Source organism: Corticium candelabrum, chromosome 5 (assembly GCF_963422355.1).
Source record: "Corticium candelabrum chromosome 5, ooCorCand1.1, whole genome shotgun sequence".
Classification (NCBI taxonomy): Eukaryota; Metazoa; Porifera; class Homoscleromorpha; order Homosclerophorida; family Plakinidae; genus Corticium; species Corticium candelabrum.
In genome coordinates, this window is record NC_085089.1 from 7748218 (window position 1) to 7769149 (window position 20932).

At 40.4% G+C, this 20932-nt stretch overlaps 2 protein-coding genes across 2 annotated transcripts; both read left to right on the top strand.

Annotated features, from left to right (window-relative positions):
- The first annotated feature begins 235 nt into the window (after window positions 1-235).
- LOC134179529 (uncharacterized) lies at window positions 236-14121 on the top strand. The gene is made up of 23 exons (XM_062646450.1): window positions 236-498; window positions 583-653; window positions 758-827; window positions 1237-1349; window positions 1411-1564; window positions 2902-3120; window positions 3318-3359; window positions 3462-3536; window positions 4467-4584; window positions 4872-4981; window positions 7988-8042; window positions 8244-10183; window positions 10243-10323; window positions 10773-10850; window positions 10981-11232; window positions 11296-11377; window positions 11468-11553; window positions 11622-11696; window positions 12421-12552; window positions 12614-12678; window positions 12784-12899; window positions 12954-13040; window positions 13326-14121. Exons 1-23 carry the CDS (start codon window positions 406-408, stop codon window positions 13901-13903), a joined length of 4692 nt encoding a protein of 1563 aa, XP_062502434.1. The 5' UTR covers window positions 236-405; the 3' UTR covers window positions 13904-14121.
- A 435-nt stretch (window positions 14122-14556) lies between these two features.
- Window positions 14557-20911, top strand: LOC134180358 (uncharacterized). Its single transcript, XM_062647498.1, has 20 exons — window positions 14557-15703; window positions 16039-16145; window positions 16209-16305; window positions 16361-16427; window positions 16494-16634; window positions 16696-16800; window positions 16860-16937; window positions 17338-17624; window positions 17688-17813; window positions 17872-17948; window positions 18302-18353; window positions 19187-19255; window positions 19317-19405; window positions 19470-19552; window positions 19604-19661; window positions 19841-19922; window positions 19980-20134; window positions 20204-20291; window positions 20636-20713; window positions 20775-20911. The coding sequence occupies exons 1-20, from the start codon at window positions 14594-14596 to the stop codon at window positions 20868-20870; spliced, it is 3045 nt and encodes a 1014-aa protein (XP_062503482.1). The 5' UTR covers window positions 14557-14593; the 3' UTR covers window positions 20871-20911.
- The last annotated feature ends 21 nt before the right edge of the window (window positions 20912-20932 follow it).

Here is a 20932-nt window from a genome sequence, read left to right on the forward strand (position 1 = left end):
TATTCAGTTGGCTTTGTACGTTTACAGCTGCAGGATGACATCACCACGTGACAACCGCATATACACGCAATTTTAATTGCAATATGCACACGTATATCAGGACATTGTTATGTACAGCGGTTTCCTGTGTGTGATATGTAAGGGATGCATCTCAAATGACTATGAACATGCAAACGGACACGCGAGGCGACTAAGGGCGCCCGCAACCTGCATCGTTCTCATAGCCCCTCGCTCATGGACCAATCAGCATCGAGCACGGAATCCTGTGAAGAGCGGTAGTGTTCCGTTGTCAAATCTGTGGTTGAAAATTAGTTTGGTTGACGTCCAGTGTGACAGAGAGTGCAAGTGAGAGGCGACTGCATACTCGAGCTGTCTAAATAGCGTACAGTGAAGTGTGCGGGTGCAATGGTTTCACAAGGACCAAGCAGTCCGGGCTGGAGCAACAAGAGCGCTTTTGAAACGGATCTCGCTCTCGACGAGTCTCAGAAATGGATTGAGGTGACGTTTCAGTATCACGATTGTGCCGTTTGTTTTCTTTCGCTGGACGTCGTCGTTTGTGTTGTCTATGCGTGCGAACAACAGGATGTGACGGGGCAGAAGTTTCAGTCTTCGAAATTCCAGACTTCGCTGCAGGATGGCGTCTTGCTCTGCAAGTGAGTGTCACTTTGGGTGTCGTACAAAGTGTCGAGGGGCGTGTGGATGATGGGGGGCGACGTGTCGGCGGGCAATTTCGAGATGACTCTCTCGTTTGTTGCAGACTCATCAACAATATCCAACCGGGACTCGTGAGAAAGATTCATCGCACGCCGGGAACGATGTTTTACGTGGTAAGTGAGATGGAGGCTTTGTACTGATTGCGTTGCTGTCGTTGCCTTGCGGCGAGGAATGGGCAATGGATTGTTTGTGTCTAATGTGCATGAGAAAACGTTGGTTGCGTGTTCGCTAGGCATGTAATTTGTTTTCAGTCGAGTGGATGAACAATAGGCGTTTGGGCGTGCATGTACAGGAGTGAGTGAAAAGAGGTCGAAACGCCTACGTAGAGAAGCTCGGCATGCGCGTGGTAACCGGATAATATTACAAAAGAATTTCCTATTTGGTGGTCTCAGCAAGGAACTATAGTATGACGAAACAGACCAACTGATGTAACTGTCTTGATGGACAATTATGTGTATCATACTGTATTATTATAGGCAGCTGAAGGCCACATTGTAGGTATTAAATTAATTGTTGTTGTAGGAGAATCTGACGTTCTTCTTGGAGGGATGTAAAAAGCTGGGCTTGAAGGGATCTCAGTTGTTTGATGTTGTTGGTCTTCAAGATGTTCCCAGATCTAGGACAGCAAAGGGAGGGTAAGGATGGGACAGAAATTTTATGCCATTTGTCTGATGTATGTATGTTGCGTGAGGTTAGGTCTATTCGAGGTGATCATGAGAGAACTCTTCGTGATGTTTGCATCACTATTTATTGGTTGGGAAAGGCTGCAAAGAAAGTCAAGGGATACGAAGGTCCACATCTGGATGAAAGCAAATTTCAAGAACTCATTGTGGCTCGTCCAATGAAAGGAGTTAGTTGCTTTGTTTCTATGCAGTTGATTGGGTTTTTGTGATTTTAGTCATTTTGTCTGTTTGTTTGTCTAGTGTATGTTTGTCTGTTTATATATCAGTTTGTTTACTTGTCTTTGTGTTTGTGTGGATGCTGTTTCATTATTGAAAGTAATAATCAAAAGTATTATGAACAGCATAGACAATAGGCAACTCAACTATAGTTAGTTGCTGAGTTGTTATGTGTTGTGTACAAACAGGGGTCAGCATATAGTAACTAGCATTCTAATCTGATCTTTAATTTTTTCATTTCTAGTCTGCAAAACTGCTCTCATTGGAGTTTGGCTTTTACAGTGGAATGAAAAGTTCTCTTATTGTTTTGAAATTATGTGGTGTGGTGGGGTTAATTGTTTCTGGTCTTTTTGTTTTAATTAATCTGAATGGTTTGGGTATATGGGTATATGCAAGTGCATTTGTATTCTCATGGAGTCAGTAGTCAAAGTGCTTGAAAGCTAACACAACCATTGAACATTTCACATCTTACCTGTTGGGATATCTGTCTTATTTATGTACTTTTAAGCCTGGTTCACAATATGACGCCGACGCTCAGTTGAGCGTCAAACTTCAAAGAAGCCGCCTCGACGTCGGGGGCATCCTTTGATGTCGACGTCGACGCTGGAATAGGATTCATTTCTATCGTCGATGTCAGGCGTCAATATTGTGAAGCAGGCTTTAATGTGGCTATAATAATGTAGGCATGTTTTGGTGTTTAGGTAATAGGTTCACTCATTCTTTTCATTCTTGTTAGTATCCTGCTGGGTATTTGTTATTCAAAATGGTGGTAGGTTAGGTGCTACTGGGCTAGGGTTGTTGAGCTCTGAGGCTGTCATATGGGACTTGGTGCATTTGTAGATGAAATGCTAACGTTTAGCATCCAGTTTTAAACTACAGTCACATTGTGCATGCTAAATGGTAGGAGTGTCATAGCATGAGAATAGTACGTACTAGTTGAATTTGTGTATTATAAACTGCTTTGAAATGTGCTTGAATTATTCTAGGTAATCGTTAATGAGAGTTGTAATGTACATGAGGGTATTGTGATGTTAATTAATTAATGTTTGTGATGTGGGGCAAAGATACTGCCATAATATGTTAGTTTTACTAAAAGGCTGTTGCTCAAGGGTTTAATTAAGGGTTTGAAAGACAAATAGTTCAATGTGGGAGGTTATTGGTGATAATCTGTTTTAGTAAACCTAACCACATACAAATGTTATTTTAATAGTGGGAGTAGCTGAATGGGAGCAGTTCTTTCTTGTGATGTTCCAGCCTATCAGGCTGACATTTGCAACTTTGCTTTTAGGAGGCTCAAAAGCCAGTGAAAGGCTTTAGAAAGCCAGGTGACATGGAAGACGGCAGTGAGGTTCAAAGAGAACAACAGGAGAAGGTATTCCCTCCTGTTGCCAATGGAAGTGGTCCCATAAAGGATTCACATGCTGTGGAATACCTTGTTAATCCAGTCAGTGATCAAGTGACACTAAGAGACAATAGTAAAGGAACTAGAACAAGGCCAATGTCAGAGGTGAGTGCATATGAAAACCTGATTTTTTATTAGTGTAGATGAGTAATTGTATGAGACACAATTGAGTATCCTGACAACTGTTAGTGATTAGTATGCTTTTACTAACATTACTATGGTACAGCCTTGGTGATATGGGTGTTGGTCTGTGTGTCAGTTTAGTTTTCGAGTATAGTTGACTTTCATTTGGTATTTGTCAGATTACAGACCGAAAACTGGTGATGGGATCAAATCAAGAACAAGTAAGTACAGTTTTCAGCCATTTACAGTGTTTATTGAATCTTTTCTGTATGTTAATTAATTGACATGTCCACAAAATGTGTCTTATTTGAGAATGTTACTAGGAACCTCATGATGATGATAATTTAGGACAGACCAGACGAAGACGATACACAGATGGAGGAAAGCCAGGAGCAGAGGTTGGCATTTTTTTGTTTTGCTTGGTCATGATGAACATATGAACATAAACATCATGGTTTAACAGCTAAGGCTAAGAATGACTTTTTGTAATTTATTTGCCATGTTTTCATTAACTGTTTACTTATGCCTTGTTTACACTAGAACCGGTTCAACTAAGTTGGTTGAAACTCTATTGAAAACCTTTTAAATGCACTGTTTACTCTTGCATTAAACCTATTTCTGTGTAAACGCTAAGGTAGCTGTTTTACAGTAGTAGCATGCCCTACCATTGGGTGGTCTACAACCAGGCGTTTTGAATTATAGGGTTGTGATTTTTTACCCCTATAGAGGATACTTTGAGATTTTTAATTTTTTGTCTGCACTACCAGTCTCTTTTATATATCCCTTGTTAATCATTCTGAGATTGTCTGAAATATGGTTTTGTTCCTAACTGTGTCGTCCAGTGTTCTTGGATCTTCCCTTTTCTCCCATATTGAAATAAGGGCTCTCACTTTGTCATCTGACCAGGCAATTCCTCCTGCCGTGACTCAGTAGCACATGCCAGTGTACTAGTAGGTATTATTGGTGCAGGGGGTAGGTATGCATGGTTTCAAGTCACATAGGCGTTTACAATTATTTCACTACAAACCGCCTCTTTAGGTTTGGTTGAACCGGTTTCAAACCTGTTGGGAATCCATATTACACCATGTACACTGAACCTATTTAGAAGAAACCGATTTGAAATCGTTTTAAGTTAATGCTCTAGTGTAAATGATTCTTGCAAAAGCTTTCTACCTAATCTAGGTATAAACTACTCAAACATGCATTTAGGTCCCGGCCTAATACTTTTAAGTGAAAATGAACTGATCTGTTTTGTGGCAATTCTAGTTTTTTGTTATAGTTGCATCAATTTTGTGTATCATTAATCTACTTTTTATGTTGTGTTGCAGGTGTTTAGAGACACAGTTGTGACTATTGACACTCCTCCAGGTGATGACAGATTTGGATTCTTTGTTGTTGGTGGAAAAGATGAAGGCTCCCAGTGTCAAGTTGAAGAAGTCCATCCTGGTGAGATGTTTATTCAGCAATGTATTTGCATGAGCGCATGAGAAAAGAAGAGATTTGATGCTTTAACTTAATTAATAATGGTGTGCTACTTTGAGCGCATTTGTACATTGAACTATTAACTAGGTATTACTAGTAGCAATATCTAACAGGACTAAGATTTGTGATGTATGGTATGTATCACTGCAGTGTGTATATTATTTATTATTACTGATTAACAGTATTTACTTTAATTAATTAACAGACATGTCTACTAGTCATTCATTCTTTGTTGTGATTATGAATTGCAGGTAGTCCAGCTGATCTGGCTGGTCTCAAGGCTGGTGATTATCTTGTTTGGGTGAATGGACAATCTGTTTTGAATGCCACTCACAGCGATGTTGGGTCTCTCATTCAGGAGGTACATAAGTCATAAAAATGGAATAGTTTAGAGATTGTCTATTTGCAATGTCTATTTGCAACAACTTTTTCATGGTATAGTTATGGTATAGTTAGCTGTAGGTTGTGGGAGGTGGTTGAAACTATATGTGCTTGTGGTCATTGAGCACACACAATGTTGACCGAAGTGTAGTACAGACAGTGAGATACTATAGCAGGGTTTTCCCAGAATTAAAATCAAACAGGGTGGTTTATTAACATTAGTATATTGTTATTAATATTAATGTAATGTGGTTAATATTACTGAAGGAGCTGCTAACGGTATAGTTGAACCATCAGTAGAACAATTGATACTAAAAGTTAGATCAAACTAGACGTCTAGCAAGAGACAGTGAAGAGAGTCACCACAAAGTGGGAGGACAACAATGACAACTAATTTAGATCAATGTCACCCATGCGTGTTCACCTGTTGACGTCAAAACAAGGCTGGTCTGAAGACGGAATTTCGCAGATCACATTGGAAAAGCTGTATTATACACATACACATACCCTATTTCTATTTATTAACATTCTCTTCACCTCTATGTGCCTTCTGTGTGCATACAAATAATAGAATGCTCATACTCGGGTAGAGCCCTGAGATCCAGAAATTTTCTCACGTTGTTGGTAAATATTTAGGACCACACCCTCAAAATCCAAACAGGCTGGCCCGCCCTGCTAAAAGATCCTGGGGAAACCCTGTATAGCTTGTGATGATTGCTTCAAACAGCTGAAACAACGAAAGGGAGCACTAACAGTGCTGAACCCTAGTCGACGAGAAATTGACCCCTTTCTAGTTCTGGGTACTTTGGTTGTACAGTAGAATTGCACGGGAAACTTACCTAAGCATGTGTTCCTAGAACACCCAACAATTGATTTTAGTCTCAACAACGAGGCACAGGTGTACGTACTCCAATCGCAACAACGCCTAGGGTTACCAACAGTCACAGTTGCTGCACATGTACTTTGTGTACTTGCAAGCATGCACAAATTAAGTAGGACTACTGTAACCCTCGCTACGCCTAGGGTTAATGAAGCTGATACAAACTGGAACTTTCTTGGACTACATTGTGCCATTATTCCATTGATTATACTACATCATGAAATGTGAACAGAGTTGTCTTACAGCCCATCCAGAGGAGGTATAAAGCTAGAGTGCATTAAAGGTACGCCCATAGGTGAATTTGGTCTTCTCTAGATGTTGTTTGCTTTGTTCTATGCTGCTGTATGTCTGGATGTACTCTAAATAATGACTGATAAGAGCTGCTTTTGGGAATTTATGTTTACATGTGGGCTTCACATGGTTGCGCTGCCAGTGGTTTATAATGTTCTGTTTTCCTTGGTTCCACCACATTTGTTCTTCATTGTCTGTGTGAGACAAGACAAGTCGTTATAGAATGCTGTATTGTAAAACGACCACAACTCTGTGCAAGCTAGGATGGATTAAAGGAATGCCTACAGGTGAATTTGGCTTTTAGCTAGCAAGGCAGTCAAAACGTAAGGGTAACTAAAATGTAATAGACCTTACTCTGAGTACACCTTACTCTAACCGTATAGGATTCAGATCATTCTGACAGCGACTACTGTTCACACTTCCTACCTGCAAAGCAGTCACCTACGATACAAGATGTACGACTTTCACATATTCTGCTTGACCCGATATCGAGCGAAATCGTAGGAGTTACAAAATGTGGCAATGCTAATCCATCAAGTATGCATGGTCAAACGAATCTGTCGAATGCCACCTCTACCACCTTCCCAATTTGGCAAATTTCAGCCAGGCAAACGCGCGTAAGCGTTGCTTTCAGCAAGAATGTTTATAATAAAAAGAGTCACGAACACTCAGAAGGTATCTGGATGTTGCACTCACAGTGGCTCCAGGCAGACTGAAGTAGGCACGTGGTTGAATTACGGGGCTTAGAAGGTGCTTATTGGCTAAATAGTAAGACCGCCCAGGTAGCACTGCGCTAGCTTTCTACCTCCTCTGCAGTCTATCAGTGCAACTAGTAGTCAGCACTTATTAGCACCTCATGAATGTGTTTGTGTACAAGTTTTGGCCGACAAAGTGCTGTTTAATCCAGCAAACAAATGCTTTCTTAATTTATACCATGATCACTCAGGAGTAATAGTTATAAGGTGCACTTGTACGTTTGGACAGGAGAAAGAGTGCACTAAGCACTTGCAATATTGAATTAGTAAATTGGATAATCTCTTAAAGGTGCAGGGTCACAGCCGGACATGCGCACTTGAGCCGATCTCAAGTGAGGTAGCTTTTGCATAGTAACCATTGCACGTAACATATGTTCAAGTGTCCTGGCAAGAAAATCAGTGCCAGTAAGCCCTTCAAATGCTGTTCATATGTTGCGCATGCACAAAGGTTAATAGACGAACTACTGCAAAACTGGCTATTTAGGTGTCGATTGACGGACACGGCAGCAGTGTAGGCTTTAAGCAATACGAATATTGGTGCTCACTGTGAACTGAGTGCGCTTGGTTACTCTGAGAGAAAGACGTGACTTTGGCAGATGCTACATACGGGAATGTGACGTGTGCTTTCTGGTCACGTGCAGAGCATGAGGAACTCTGGTCTAGCTCAAGGTGCGAGGTTGCTTGTCGAATTTTACCGAAACTGCAGTGTAGCAACCTCAGTTTGAGGTTTTAGACAAAAAATTCCAAGAAATACATCTAAAACCCTAGAAATTAGCTACCAGAGTCACGGTCTAACGCAATCTCATACTGCAACGTCTTGATTGTTCCAATTCAGGCTATAGAGAGGCTTCAGTCAGCTTTGCCTTCAGTGCAAATTAGAGCGTCCAGTTCTCGCGGTTACTGAGTGTTTGAAAGAGTGCACCCTTTTCAAAGGGATGCAGTGTGCATGTCCGATCGGGCGTAACCCTGCACCTCTAACTATTTACCAGAAAGACACAATTCCATAGTGTTACTGTTATGCCACCAAATTCTTATGTTGATTTTCTTTGTTTGACTGCAGTGTGTACCTCAAAAAAGCATTACTGTTGGTGTGAGAAGATCAGTTCCAAGAAAAGGTAAGAGTTGCATGTGATATTGTTGAGGTAAAACACTACTCTGGTGAACAACGTCGCTGCATGTTTTATTGGAGTCCCTGACATAATAGTTATCACAAGTATTGTTTGTAATGTGATGTAGATTGCTGAACTTTAGAAGAATCATAAGCTGGTCTTGTTAACCATTGATTATGTTGACTATGTCAACGTTCTGTTTTTTAGTTGGTAGTGACCAGCATCAGGATAATACAGTGTCTAAGTCTGACATTCCGGTTTATTCTGTGGCCGTGAAGGCAGAAGCTGCAACGATGTTGGAGTCTTCTGCATCTGCAGCTGGCTTAGTTGAGCCAGTAGGAATCCAAGACTCAATTAGATCTACACAATACGTTGATAACATAGATATGTCTCCTACTCCTATGTCTCCTACTCCTTTGTCTCCTCCACCAGTGTCTACTCTGCCGATGTCTCCACCATCAGGAGATGAGAAGAGGTCACGTAAAGCAAGATACAAGACATCCCGATCACTGGAAGTACACTACCAAACAAAGAAACGCACTCGGACGGAAGTAATCACTCAAGAGGAGGAGGAGGAAGTGCCTGCATCGCTCCAGTCAGGCCGTAGCAAAAGAACTGTGTATATTACTCGTGCAACACTTGTTAGACATTTTGAGACAATAACACATCCTAAAAGAGAGATTGCATGGCTGACATTACATGCTGGAGGGCTGTTTGCTGGAATTTCTGTCAAGCCTGTTTCCACACCTCAGACAGCAAAACCTCTTGTGGAAGAAATGGTAAAGCAACCTGCTTTATTGCCATCTGAGAATGCAGGAATTGAAGATGAAATCGTCATTGACAGTGCACCACTTGTGATGCATGAATTAGTTACAGCAAAAGTTGATTTTAATGGAAGACCAGAACAACGTGAGGTACCAGAAGTGAGTGAGCCTGTTGATGTTGCACCTATTACAATTGTAGAAGCAGCTGCAGTTGTAGAAGCAGCTCCAGTTGTAGAAGCAGCTCCAGTTGTAGAAGCAGCTCCAGTTGTAGAAGCAGCTCCAGTTGTAGAGTCAACTCCCATGGAAATGGAAATCTCTGACAAGGACTTGGTATCAATGCAGACAGTTCCAGAAGATGAAAACAATGTTGAAATGCTTAGGAAGCGTCCCAGATTAGGTAGTGCTAATGGTGATGGTGAGCAAGAAAATGCAAAGAAAGAATGCACTGATGGAGATTCTGATGAAGATCAGGTTGTACCTGTAGCTATGATGCTGGGTCCACCCAAGATAAATCGTCTTGGTCCTGCAGCTCCAGTTGAATTAAAGCAACTATCAGTGGTAAATAGTGAACTAGAATTTGATGATCATTTGGGAAATGAACTTCAAACGCAACCTGAAGAAAGCCTCATCTCTATGACAATGGTAAAGCCAGATTCGGGTACTGAGTGGTTGCAAGGTTCAGATATCTTTTACGGATTAAGAACGACAACAGCAAGTGATGAAGATGAGCCTGTTTGTTCTACAGTTCCAGTGGAACAGGAGGAAGCAGTTGTTGCAGTAGATGGTCTTGTGATGGCAAAAGGCTCTTCTGGGATTAGTTTTGATGCAAGCAAGCCACTGCAGTCTCCAGAGCAAGTGGAAATAGAATTGCAACCAGTTGTTGAGTCATCAGCTATGGATTGGGATGATCTGTTTTCACCACTGTCTACTGAGACGAAAGGTCTTGGGAGTAATGAAGTTACAAGACCAAAGACACTTGATGTCTCTTCATATCCAGATAGACCAAAACGCATATCGTTGACTGCGGAAGAAAAGGCAGAATCAAAGAAGAAGATGGAAGCAATCTGGGCTATAGCGGCGAGCAGTGATGATGAGGATAGAGATAGAAGCAGACGGTCCCAATCTCCAGCAAGGTCGGTTTCAGAATCAGAAGCTGAAGGTATGAAAAAGATGGCTCTCTTTAGGCCGGCTGCTCGTCTCAATTCATGGGAAGAAGAGACTGAAGGGAAAGAAAGTCATATGACAACAGTTGAGGGCATGGACCATCTATTGGCCGCTCTTTCCAGCATTAAGACAAAGTATGGAAATGAGGTAGCTGGCAATGAGGGATTTGACTTCTTGGAAGAAATGATCACTGGTTCAGAGTTTAGAAATGCATTAGAAGTATGAAGTTGCCGATTATTAATGGTAGTTATGTGGATCATTTGTTATGAATTGTGTAGGTTCACTATAGATTAAAGGCTATGGGCGGTGATGATGCTCCTTTGCCGGTCGGAACTGATCTATCACCTTGTGCTAAGCAGGTCTGGTTTTACACAAATTTGAAACTATGCACAACACGTTGACTTGTTAGAAATGATGTGGAAATAGATAAACAGAACATGGTACACAGACTGACTTGAGCTGTTAACGTAATCTATGGATGTTGACAGTGTGTTAACTTGAGTGTAATGTAGTAGTATGTTGTCAATTTTATGCTGACCTATGTAATACACAAGTATTCACAAATTATGAAGATAAGGCTACTGCTCACCGATATTTGATTATGTTGTTTTTCACAACTGGGTGAAGAGCAACGTTCTGGTGCACAAGACGTGTACTGAATTGTTTGTATTTGTGTGCATGACATTGTCACAGTAGGTTAACTGGGTATACAGATGGATTGGCATGATTTAAATTTGAACATATGGCGTTGGACATAAAAGGTCAAGTAACCAACCCAATTCTTATAACACATTTGTGTTCGTAACAGACTAAAGCGTCATTGAATTCGTCGGACGGTGATGACATGAATGAGCTCAAAGGCCTTCTGAAGAACCCATACTTCCAGGTATAGTGTGAATTTCTGATTTACTTTTATTGCTATTGTGTTGATTGAGTTTGTTGCTTACCTGTATGTCAGTTCTTTGAGTGTAATTTTCACTGCCAGTAACATCAGTAAATGATCTGTGTTTTGGTAGGGTGTGTGTTTTGCTCATGATAAAGTAGCATCTCAAGACTTCACTCGACCTACTTCAAACCCAAAGGATGAAACTGCAGCTGCTTTGTTAGTCCTACCTCCTGTTGCTGATGCAGATGAAACGCGGGTGGTGGAGAATCCTGTGAAATCAGGAAAACCACATGGTGGTGATGCCATTTCTCCACTTGAAGAATCAGTGCTCAAAGAACCACTGAAAGTAGTGCGTGTTGACAGACAAGGAAATGATCCAGTGGTTAGCATTTGCAACCTTTCTGTTGGTTTGACATAAAGTAGTGACAATAATGACATTTGGCAGGGAGTAACAGTTCTTGTGGATGAAGAAGATAAACGAGTGTTTGTGGCTCGAGTGCTTGCTGGAGGAGTGGCTGTAAGTCAAGGTATGACATAATGCTCTGCTTGATTAGTCACTTGTTTTGTATGCTGTACTTTTAGTCTATGTACATCTTACCGAGTTTGTTCACATTTAGGTGAGATAAAGGAAGGGGATGAAATTTTGAAAATAAATGGTTTCCCAGTTGCTGGCAAATCAGTTGATGATGTGGCCGACATGATGGTAAGCGATTCCATCAACAGAAGATTCTATCAGCAAGATAGTAGTTTGTTTTAAATGTATTTTTGTAGAGGTCTACAAGTGGACCTGTTGATTTTACAATTAAATCAACGGATGCTGCAGAAGGACCAAACCTATCTACTCAGGTGAAGAAATTGATGTTGGTGTGCACACGTGCGCGCGCACACACACACACACTTCTAAAAATATTGCCTTAATATATCCATGTCCAGGGTTCTTGCTACAGTGTGGCAGCGTGGCACTGTGCCACGCTCCAGTAGGAGTGCGCCACGCTCAGAAATGGTAGATAGGAGTCCAAAGTTTGACAGCTAGGGAATGTATGAGAATTCCAACTACAGTACTGAAACACAATACGATATTACTTAGTTACGTAAAGGTGACATTAGCCACAAATCCATGCTCTTACAAACGAACGCAGGATAACAGCCTAGCTTCGTACGTACTTGTGCTTTGCACTCACGGATGTGCTGCCATTGATAGTCTTGGATGCTCTTCCCGTGTCACGGAAAGCACACCTCTTGCGAATCAACGACATTGGCCTGTGCATGTCAATCAACACCTGACTAGACAGACTTTCTGTAGGTTTGTCCATGATATTTGCGCATGCGCAATCTATGAACATCGCTAAGGACTGAGTGGTGGCCGAAGTTGATTTCCTTGCCAGGGCACTTCAATGTATGTTACACGCAATAGCTACGACATAAATATACTTCACTTAAGATCGGTTCAAGTACGCATGCTCGACTTAGACATGGACCCACCCATCCCGTCACACTCCCAAAAATCTCTAGTGAGAACCCTACATGTCAGTATAGCCAGTGGTAAAGTTGTAATCGATTTCTTCTGTAGATTTTTGTGAAGGCTCAGTTTGATTATGCTCCAAACGATGACTCTTACAATCCATGTCCTGAGATTGGTCTGTCTTTTCATGTTGGAGACATTCTTTGTGTGCTAAATCAAAGTGATCCCAACTGGTGGCAAGTGAGAAGCATGGGGTGCTTGTCTGAGTTTGAGTGGTTATTGTAACTGAATGCTTGTCAAGGCTGTGAAAGTGGATGAGGGAAACCAATTAGCTGGTCTTATTCCCAGTAAACAGTTGCAGGAAAGGTGAATGCATTGTTGTGTATTTTATGTATAGTTACAGAAGCTGCAGTAGCTGTAGTGTTGAAAGAAATTGTGTTTTTTCACACCGATTTTGTATTTGTTTTATAGTCTTAGTGCAATGAAACCAAAAACAGCTGATGGTGATGATGCAAGGAAACAAAAGAAGAAGAAACTTCGTTGGAAGAAGAAACGAAAGCACATTTATAGAGTTGAAGAATCAGGAGGTAGTCTTTGTAACACAGAAGATTTGGCTTTTTTCGATCGTCATGTGGTTGTAGACTATGGTGTTGATGAAATTCTTTCATATGAAGAAGTTGTAAAAGTTGATCCTGATCCCAACTATAAGCGGCCAATTGTTCTTATCGGTTAGTATGTAGTGTGTGTGTGTGTGTGTGTGTGTGTGTGTGTGTGTGTGTGTGTGTGTGTGTGTGTGTGTGTGCGTGCATGTGTGTGTGTGTGTGCATGTATATTGGAAACATATATGAAGACTATCAAACAAGAGAGTGTAATGAAGTGCATGGTAGAAATGCACGTGGCATTTGTTCACCAACATCTATTTCACCACTCTATTGTATATACTTATTAATTGTAAATTTATTGCATATTTTTGTGTAGGTTTTGTTGATATATTTTCTTCTTTTTTTATACAGGTCCTCTTGGTGTTGGCCGACGGGCTGTTATTGAGAAGCTGATAGTAGATTACTCTGATAGGTTTGCTGCACCTGTTCCGGACACGTCTCGGCTTATCAAACCTGGTGAAGAGGATGGAGTCGATTACAACTTTATTGATCAGCGCAACATGCAGATTGGCATTCGTGAAAATCGTTATGTTGAGTCTGGTGTGAGCGATGGCAAGTGGTATGGAACCAGTATGAAAGCTATTCGAGACATTGGAGAGTCAGGGAAGGTTGCAGTTGTACTACTATTTTCCAAAGCCCTTAAAATTCTCAAGTCATCAGATTTAAAACCTTACGTTGTTTATATGAAGCCAACCGCCTCTGTGGCATTCAGTCCTAGTAAGGCTCATACAAATGGCACAACATCAGGTTACGACAAGAAAGAAAACACAGAAGGAGATATGATGGAACAAGCAAAACATATTGAGACTTACTACCGTCATTACTTTGATGCCACTCTAGAAGTTGGAGATATTCAACAGGTTGCTGAAGAGCTGATTCGAATTGCTGATCGCTTGGAAAGCGAACCACAATGGGTATATGCTAAATGAGTTGGATAGATCGATGCAGAGCATGCACATACTTAGCAACGCATATTATTGTTAGTGTTAATTTTTTTGTGGATTTTCCATTTGCAATTATTGCATGGAATACTATAGCTTTTTAGGGTTGTCTTATTTTGATAGACGTGGTCAACTCTCTTGTAGTGTGCACAATATCTAACTTCGGATGGTTGTCTAATTAATTAATGCTATTGTTGTAAGTTGCACAGATTGCTGTATCGTTCGGGGACGTGTTGCTTGCAGAGTATGTACATGCACAAACTCGAATGTACTACAGTATACATGTACGTACTACATGTACACTGCTCTAATAGTATAGCTGGGCACGCGAGGTTAGCGCGCGCGCAATGTGTGACGGTTGTCACGTTTCGGTGTACAGATGGTAGTGCAACTGCATGCTACAGTACGTATATAAGGATCCACATAATAACAATTGACACGGCAAGACTACGTAGAAGGCTCAGCGGAGCAACACCAAAAAATTCTTACATACCGTGCATCATTTGACTATGAATGGTGAAAAGCATTCTGACCTTTATTAGCCTTTCGTAATTATTTTCAGTTCACGGCAACAGAAACGAGACAGGAGAATGGACAACATTGCGTTGTGAGCACATCCTATCTAGCGCGCGCTCGTTTGAAGTTGTTTATGTGGATACGACGTGTTGTTCCTTGTCAATGGCGAAGGTTATTGCTTCTGCATCTTTACAACAATATTTAGAAGCTTCAATTCGGGATCAGAAAGCGAAAATGTCTTCAGGGTCTCATTCCAACGCAACTTTGCAACATTTCATAAAACAGACTTGTTCATCATTTTCTCAGTGGCGTCCGTGGCAACAGCGAATTCTGTTGTGTGGAATGACAAACAGGTGTTCCGTTCATCAGCTAGAGCTACTAGCATCTGCTTTGGAGCCGATCTTTCACAGAGATTTTGCAACCGCTTTGACAGGCTCCTACCCAAAGTCACCGTTGAGACAGAAGATAATTCCCGGACAGAAGCATAAAACTCTGGAAAGGTTGAAAACAAGCGACAGTGCTGCATACCAATTAGACAAACGGACGTTTAGTCGTTCTCGTTCTCAGCATCCAAGTACTAGTAGAAGTCTGTCTCGTCGATCTTCAGGGACTGGGAATCAACCCAGACCTTATAATGAAATAACAAGAGATTCTGAGAGAGGAAATATTTCTGGGTCTAGTGCATCACGAAAGTTGTCTCAAACAAGACGAATTTCCGGTGGGAGACAAAAACAATTTCAAACACTAAAATCTCAGCTACCAACATCAGAAGAAATAACTTCATCCACAGTTCAATCCTTAACAACACTTAGTCCTTCACGTGTTGTGTCAGCTGACATTAAGAGTATCGATGAGTGTCCTATTGCTTCATCAGAAAGTTGTGACAGAAATTTAAGGCTTGTTGCTTCTAGCTTTGAATCTTTCAATATTCATTCTGAAAGTCGGACAGGAGAGTCTAAGAGCAACACTCTAGCTTCATCACTGCACGCAGAGTCTCTTGATTTAAATCCTGTTTCAGCTTCTATGCTTCCATTGCGAGGAAAGTTAGCTCACAATCATTTACCATCTTATGCAAGTTCATCCAACGTGTCTGGACCTAATGCTAGCACAAAAAGTTACTTTGCATCACAAGACAGTCGTGATAATTTTGCAGACATACGAGGGAAGATTATGCCTACGTTGACTAAACTGGCTATGGGTACATATTTTTTAGCTCCTCAAAGAGGGAGGTTGGCTGAAAGGTTTAGATCACAACTTCAGGAAATATGGCAGGTATGCTAAACTACAAAATGGCAGGGTTTAATTAAATAATTCAAATTATGTAGATTACAAGTAGATGTATTGTACTTCCAGTATTTATTAACTTTGTAGTTTTCAGGTCAATGTATTTCTACAGCTAGTGCATGATATGGGTAAGCTCACTTGTGTTTATCTGATTGCATGTCATGTGTGTTTGTTTGTTGGTTTTTGTTTGTGTGTGCATGCCTGTGTGTGTGTGTGAGGGCACGCGTGTCTGTGTTTAGGCAGAGGTAAACTAGCAACTCTTAAAATAACGTTAGAGTAATCAAGTAATTGAATTCACTCTTAATAGAAATTTCTATATCTAGTACTTGGAGTCACTGGATGACCAACAGCATGCTGACATTCTCCATGCTCTCATTAAGAGCAGCGATCCATCATTGATCAGTTTCTTGTCATATTGTTTGTTTCAAAGGTGAGATCAGTCTTCGCTCATTATTTTAAGTATTACAGAGTTTTGTTCTCAATCATCATGTAGACTTCATGATCATTCAAATATTGACTCTTTGCCTGATGCAGTTCTGCAACACGTTTTTTCCTATTTGAACAGTTATACACTATGTCATTGTGCACAGGTCACATTTTCTGCAGTCATATTTTTCAAATTATTTTATTAATTTCTTTACCCAGGTGTGCAAACGTTGGCGTTACTTGTCACTACTTAGACCACAGTGGCAGCAGAGGTTGAACGATTTGGGTGAAACAGCTATAGCTTGATTTTGACACAAGGTTAAGAATTCAGGTACTACTTTATGTGTCATAGGATCATCAAAAGGTGTGCAAGATTTGAATAAGGCACTGGAGGAGGGAAGTAAAGACAGACATATCGACTGGAGAAGAGCATATCAAGAAATGTCTACTGTGAATTGGCATGACACAAGAGCTGTTATGAATCAGACAAACAGTAATTGTGTTTATCTTGTCCTGGATGTTGTGTGAATGTAATGTGTTTTGAGATATCATAGGCATTGGTGAGGATTGCGGTGATAGAAATGGAAGTGGGTTATTGACTGACTTACTTTCTGTTGACAATGCTGATCTTGATTTGCGGACTTTACTTCTTATTGCAAGTAACTGTTGTCACCAGTTGCATCAATAAATATTAATAAATCAATTTTTATTTTTAAAGAAATTAATGGCATTGAGGAAGAGCAGATGCACACTTCAAGTTTACCTGTACCGAAGTTCGTACAAGTTGATGGCCAAGGTAACTCTGTTTACCTCATTTTGACTGATGAACAAAATAGAAATGGGAATTTCAACTGAATGAAACTTGTAGATTTACTGATTTTTAATAGACTGAATAGTGATTTAAGTTTGTTGTTAGGCAAATTATGATGCAGCAGGAAACATGCAGAAAAGCAGACAGAAACATAGATTGATCTGTCTGTCGATAAGTATGCATATATAGGCAGCCATAGGTAAGAATGGTTCTAAGTAGTAAGCAGATACTTAGAGAACATCCAAGTAATGGCAGAGCTAGAGACATATTCAAGTAGTGTCAAGTCTCTGTTTGGAGTGTGTATACGTGTCATTTAAAACTGATGACCTAGAGCCTTGCAGTCACACATGTAATTAGTGCAATGAATTCCTGTCAACTGTTGTAGAATTGTCACCAGGGAATGCTTCCTCTGCTTCATCACACAAAGAAGGCAGTCTAACTGGACAAAGATCTGGACCAAACAAGAAAGATAGTGTTATGAAAGCAGGAAAAGATGCAGCTGGGAATGAGAAGGGAAAACATAAGGGATCGGATTTCATTGTACTTTTTAGAAGTGATGAGATGAAGCAGGCTAAGACCCAACAAAGAAGTACTCCAGTCACAACTAAGAAAGTCGAGAAGCCAAAGCTTTTATCTATAGCTTTGGATGTGAGACTACCAAAGACAGCAACAGTTAGGATTGATTATGTGTTTGAATTAGTGTATTGTATAATATTGGAATGCATGTGTGTACAGACGCATCCCTGTGGGTATTGCATTCTGGGTTTGGCTGGCATTGCCGTTGATGACGAGGATAGCAACTACATGCTGTCTTTGCTTCGTAATGAGGTTATAGATGTGAGAAATGTTCGAAGAGTGGAGGTAGAGTCTTTACTCTTGCGTTTGCTTTTGTTTTTGTTGACATTGTTTGTTTGGCAAGGGTCATGCAGGTGTTGTTTCGTGTGCATCTTTTGATATTCGTCGTCTTATAACAGGATCCTTGGACAGAACATTGAGGTGCAACTGTCTGCTTTGGTTGCATAATATTTACTACATCGAATAGCTCCAGCTAAATAGGATGTGCTACTTTTGTTTTTTGTTAGTCTGAGTCATAATTACGTTATTCATAATGGAATGCACACACACACACACACACACACACACACGCACACACACACACACACACACACACACGCATGCACACACGCATGCACGTGCACACACACACACACACACACACACACACACACACACACACACACACACACACGATGAGTGCATGACAAGGTCTAGTAATGGCTATCAACACTTTGAAGCAGTTGTTTCAGGCATTTTGAGGACTCTTGACAGTCTTGTGTGTATGTTTTCAGAGTGAGTGATATTCGCAGCGGGAGGATTCTTGCAATTCTGGGGGGTCATAAGGTACAGTTATTGCTATGATGTGCTTTCTCGTAGTAAGGATATGTATATAATTGGTGATTGCATGTGCATAAGCACAATATTGAGCAAGAGGTCAAACAGTTATGGATCTTGCCACAGCAGTCGTCTTATGTTAATTAATTGACTTGAATAAATTGTGAACAAAAAATGCTAGTGTCTTCTTACATTATTAATTGTAATGAGGAAAACCAATCAATAATTTTAATTAAATGTGTCTATTATATTGTTATCACTAATGCACTGTCACTATAAGCTAGGCTATTGTTCTGACTGCTGCAAAAGTAATCAGGTCTTACAAATTTAAGCGACATCAGAGTTACTGTATTGCTAATCGATAGAGTGCAGTTAACAACCGGTTGTTTAACTTAACCGTACGAAAATATTATAACTGGTTAAGAATTGGGATGTCCCGTGTAGAACTGGATTTTCTTATTATTAACTGGACAGGTTATTAATCCAACCAGCTTGTTAACTACCGTTTGTAACACTGACAACCAGATTACTAACTGGGGACATCTAGTTACTTATCCGGGCAGTGCTGTGTCTTGGCACTAAAGTCATTAATTAATATTAATATAGGCTATTCAGTTTGTGCTAAGGCTACAAGACTACGTGTACCCAGAGTAAGCAAGAAGGCATTAGATAGGGTTACATCTAAGTGATTGTATGTTGGTCACAATTGTATGAAGTGAGATCAGACACTCAGATGTACACCATTGATTATACTGTACTAGCAGCTGATGATATGTAGGTACTATAGTGATTTAGTAATTCATGTAGTGTCTTTACAGTGAGTGATCTTGGCTACTTATTAGGGTGGAGTTCACTGTGTTCAGTTCGACAACAAAAAGATTGTTACAGGATCATGGGACATGACGTGCAAAGTACTTCAATTATGAGTCCTAATGCATAGATTTAATTAATGCTGTTTGTATTACATTGTAGGTATGGGATGCTGTCAGGTTTGGAGAGTTACGTACTCTGACTGGCCACAGAGGTTACGTGTCAGCAATGAAGCTTAATGGAGACATACTGTAAGTCAGATGATTCTAAAATTTTAACTAAATTGATTTATTTGTGTTTGATTGTGTTGCTTAGAGTAACTGGTTCACATGACAGAACTCTCCGTATCTGGAATACATGCAATTGGCTTTGTCAACGTGTTATCATAGCTCACGACTGTAAGGCTAATAGTACTCGCAGTGAAATTCGGTTGATTATACTTTTTATAGCATATATCAATTGCCTTGATTCCGATGGCATGCATTGTGTCAGCGGCTCATCAGACAGGTATTGTGTTGTTCATTGGATTTACAAATGCTGTACACTAAAGAGTAAACATTTGAAGCGCTTGGTAACAGACCTTGAATTTGGTGTACTCGTACATAGAAGGGCCCACTCCGTATCGTTTGATGCCAGAATGTAGGATGCGCATGGTTAAATAACCACCTTGATTATTTGTTGATTAGGACACTGAAGTTGTGGGAAGTTGAATCCGGCCAATGTCTTCAGGTGTTTTCTGGACATAAAGACTCCGTTCTATGTTGTCGGGTTAGCTAAACTTTGAACAAACATTACTGTCAACAATCATATACTGTACCTCAACAGATGCAAGAGAAGCTTCTGGCAAGTGGATGTGCTAGTGGTTCTGTCTACCTTTGGAATTTTTCTACTGGTGAAAACCTTGTACAGCTGAATCACGCACACACTGGTGCTGTATCTGCTATTGTGTTCAAAGACACCAGCTTCTTCACAGGAGGAAGGTCTTACAAGCATGATTAATGATTTTATTGCACATTTGTGTTGTACAAAGTTCCACGTTTGTATTGTAGTGATTGTCACATTAAGGAGTGGCATATGGCATCGTGTTCATGTGTGAGGTCTCTGCAAGGCCACACTGGCTCGATAAACACATTGGAGGTAACTACTAGTAGTTTGGTTCAGTTCACTAACTCTATGTATTACACAGTGTGTGTATCTGTCCTAACTTGTACAGTACACATTTAGACCACTAGACTTTCCTTCATGTAACTGTGGGTGCACCAACCACTAGACTATGTAGTTGTCTGTATATGGGCAACTCACGAATCCACTTTGAGATAACTTGTTCTTATAATCTATTTGGCCAAATCTATTTCAAAAGTGCGAATTAATTAAGTTGCATGTAAAAAACATATTCAATCCTCAATTGATTGCATGTGCAAAAGTACATCTTTTAACATGCAAACTAAAACTCAACCTTCACAACAGTACTTCATCTTTAGATTGTTAATGAGAGGTTGGTCAGTTGTTCTGCCGACTGGACAACTCGAATCTGGGAGACAAATCCTCCGGTGCTACAGGTAAGAGGTATATCAAACACTCAATCCCCGTAATTTTTATGTTTTTGTTTCCATGTTACAGCTAGGGTCTATGTACACTGCCCAGCACTATGACAACATAGCAGTTAGGAAAGTTATCAGCGAAACTAAATCAAGCAATGAAAATAGTAACGATTAGATATAACACACATCATTACGACATGTACACATAGTTAGAGTAGTACCTCACTTACTGATAAG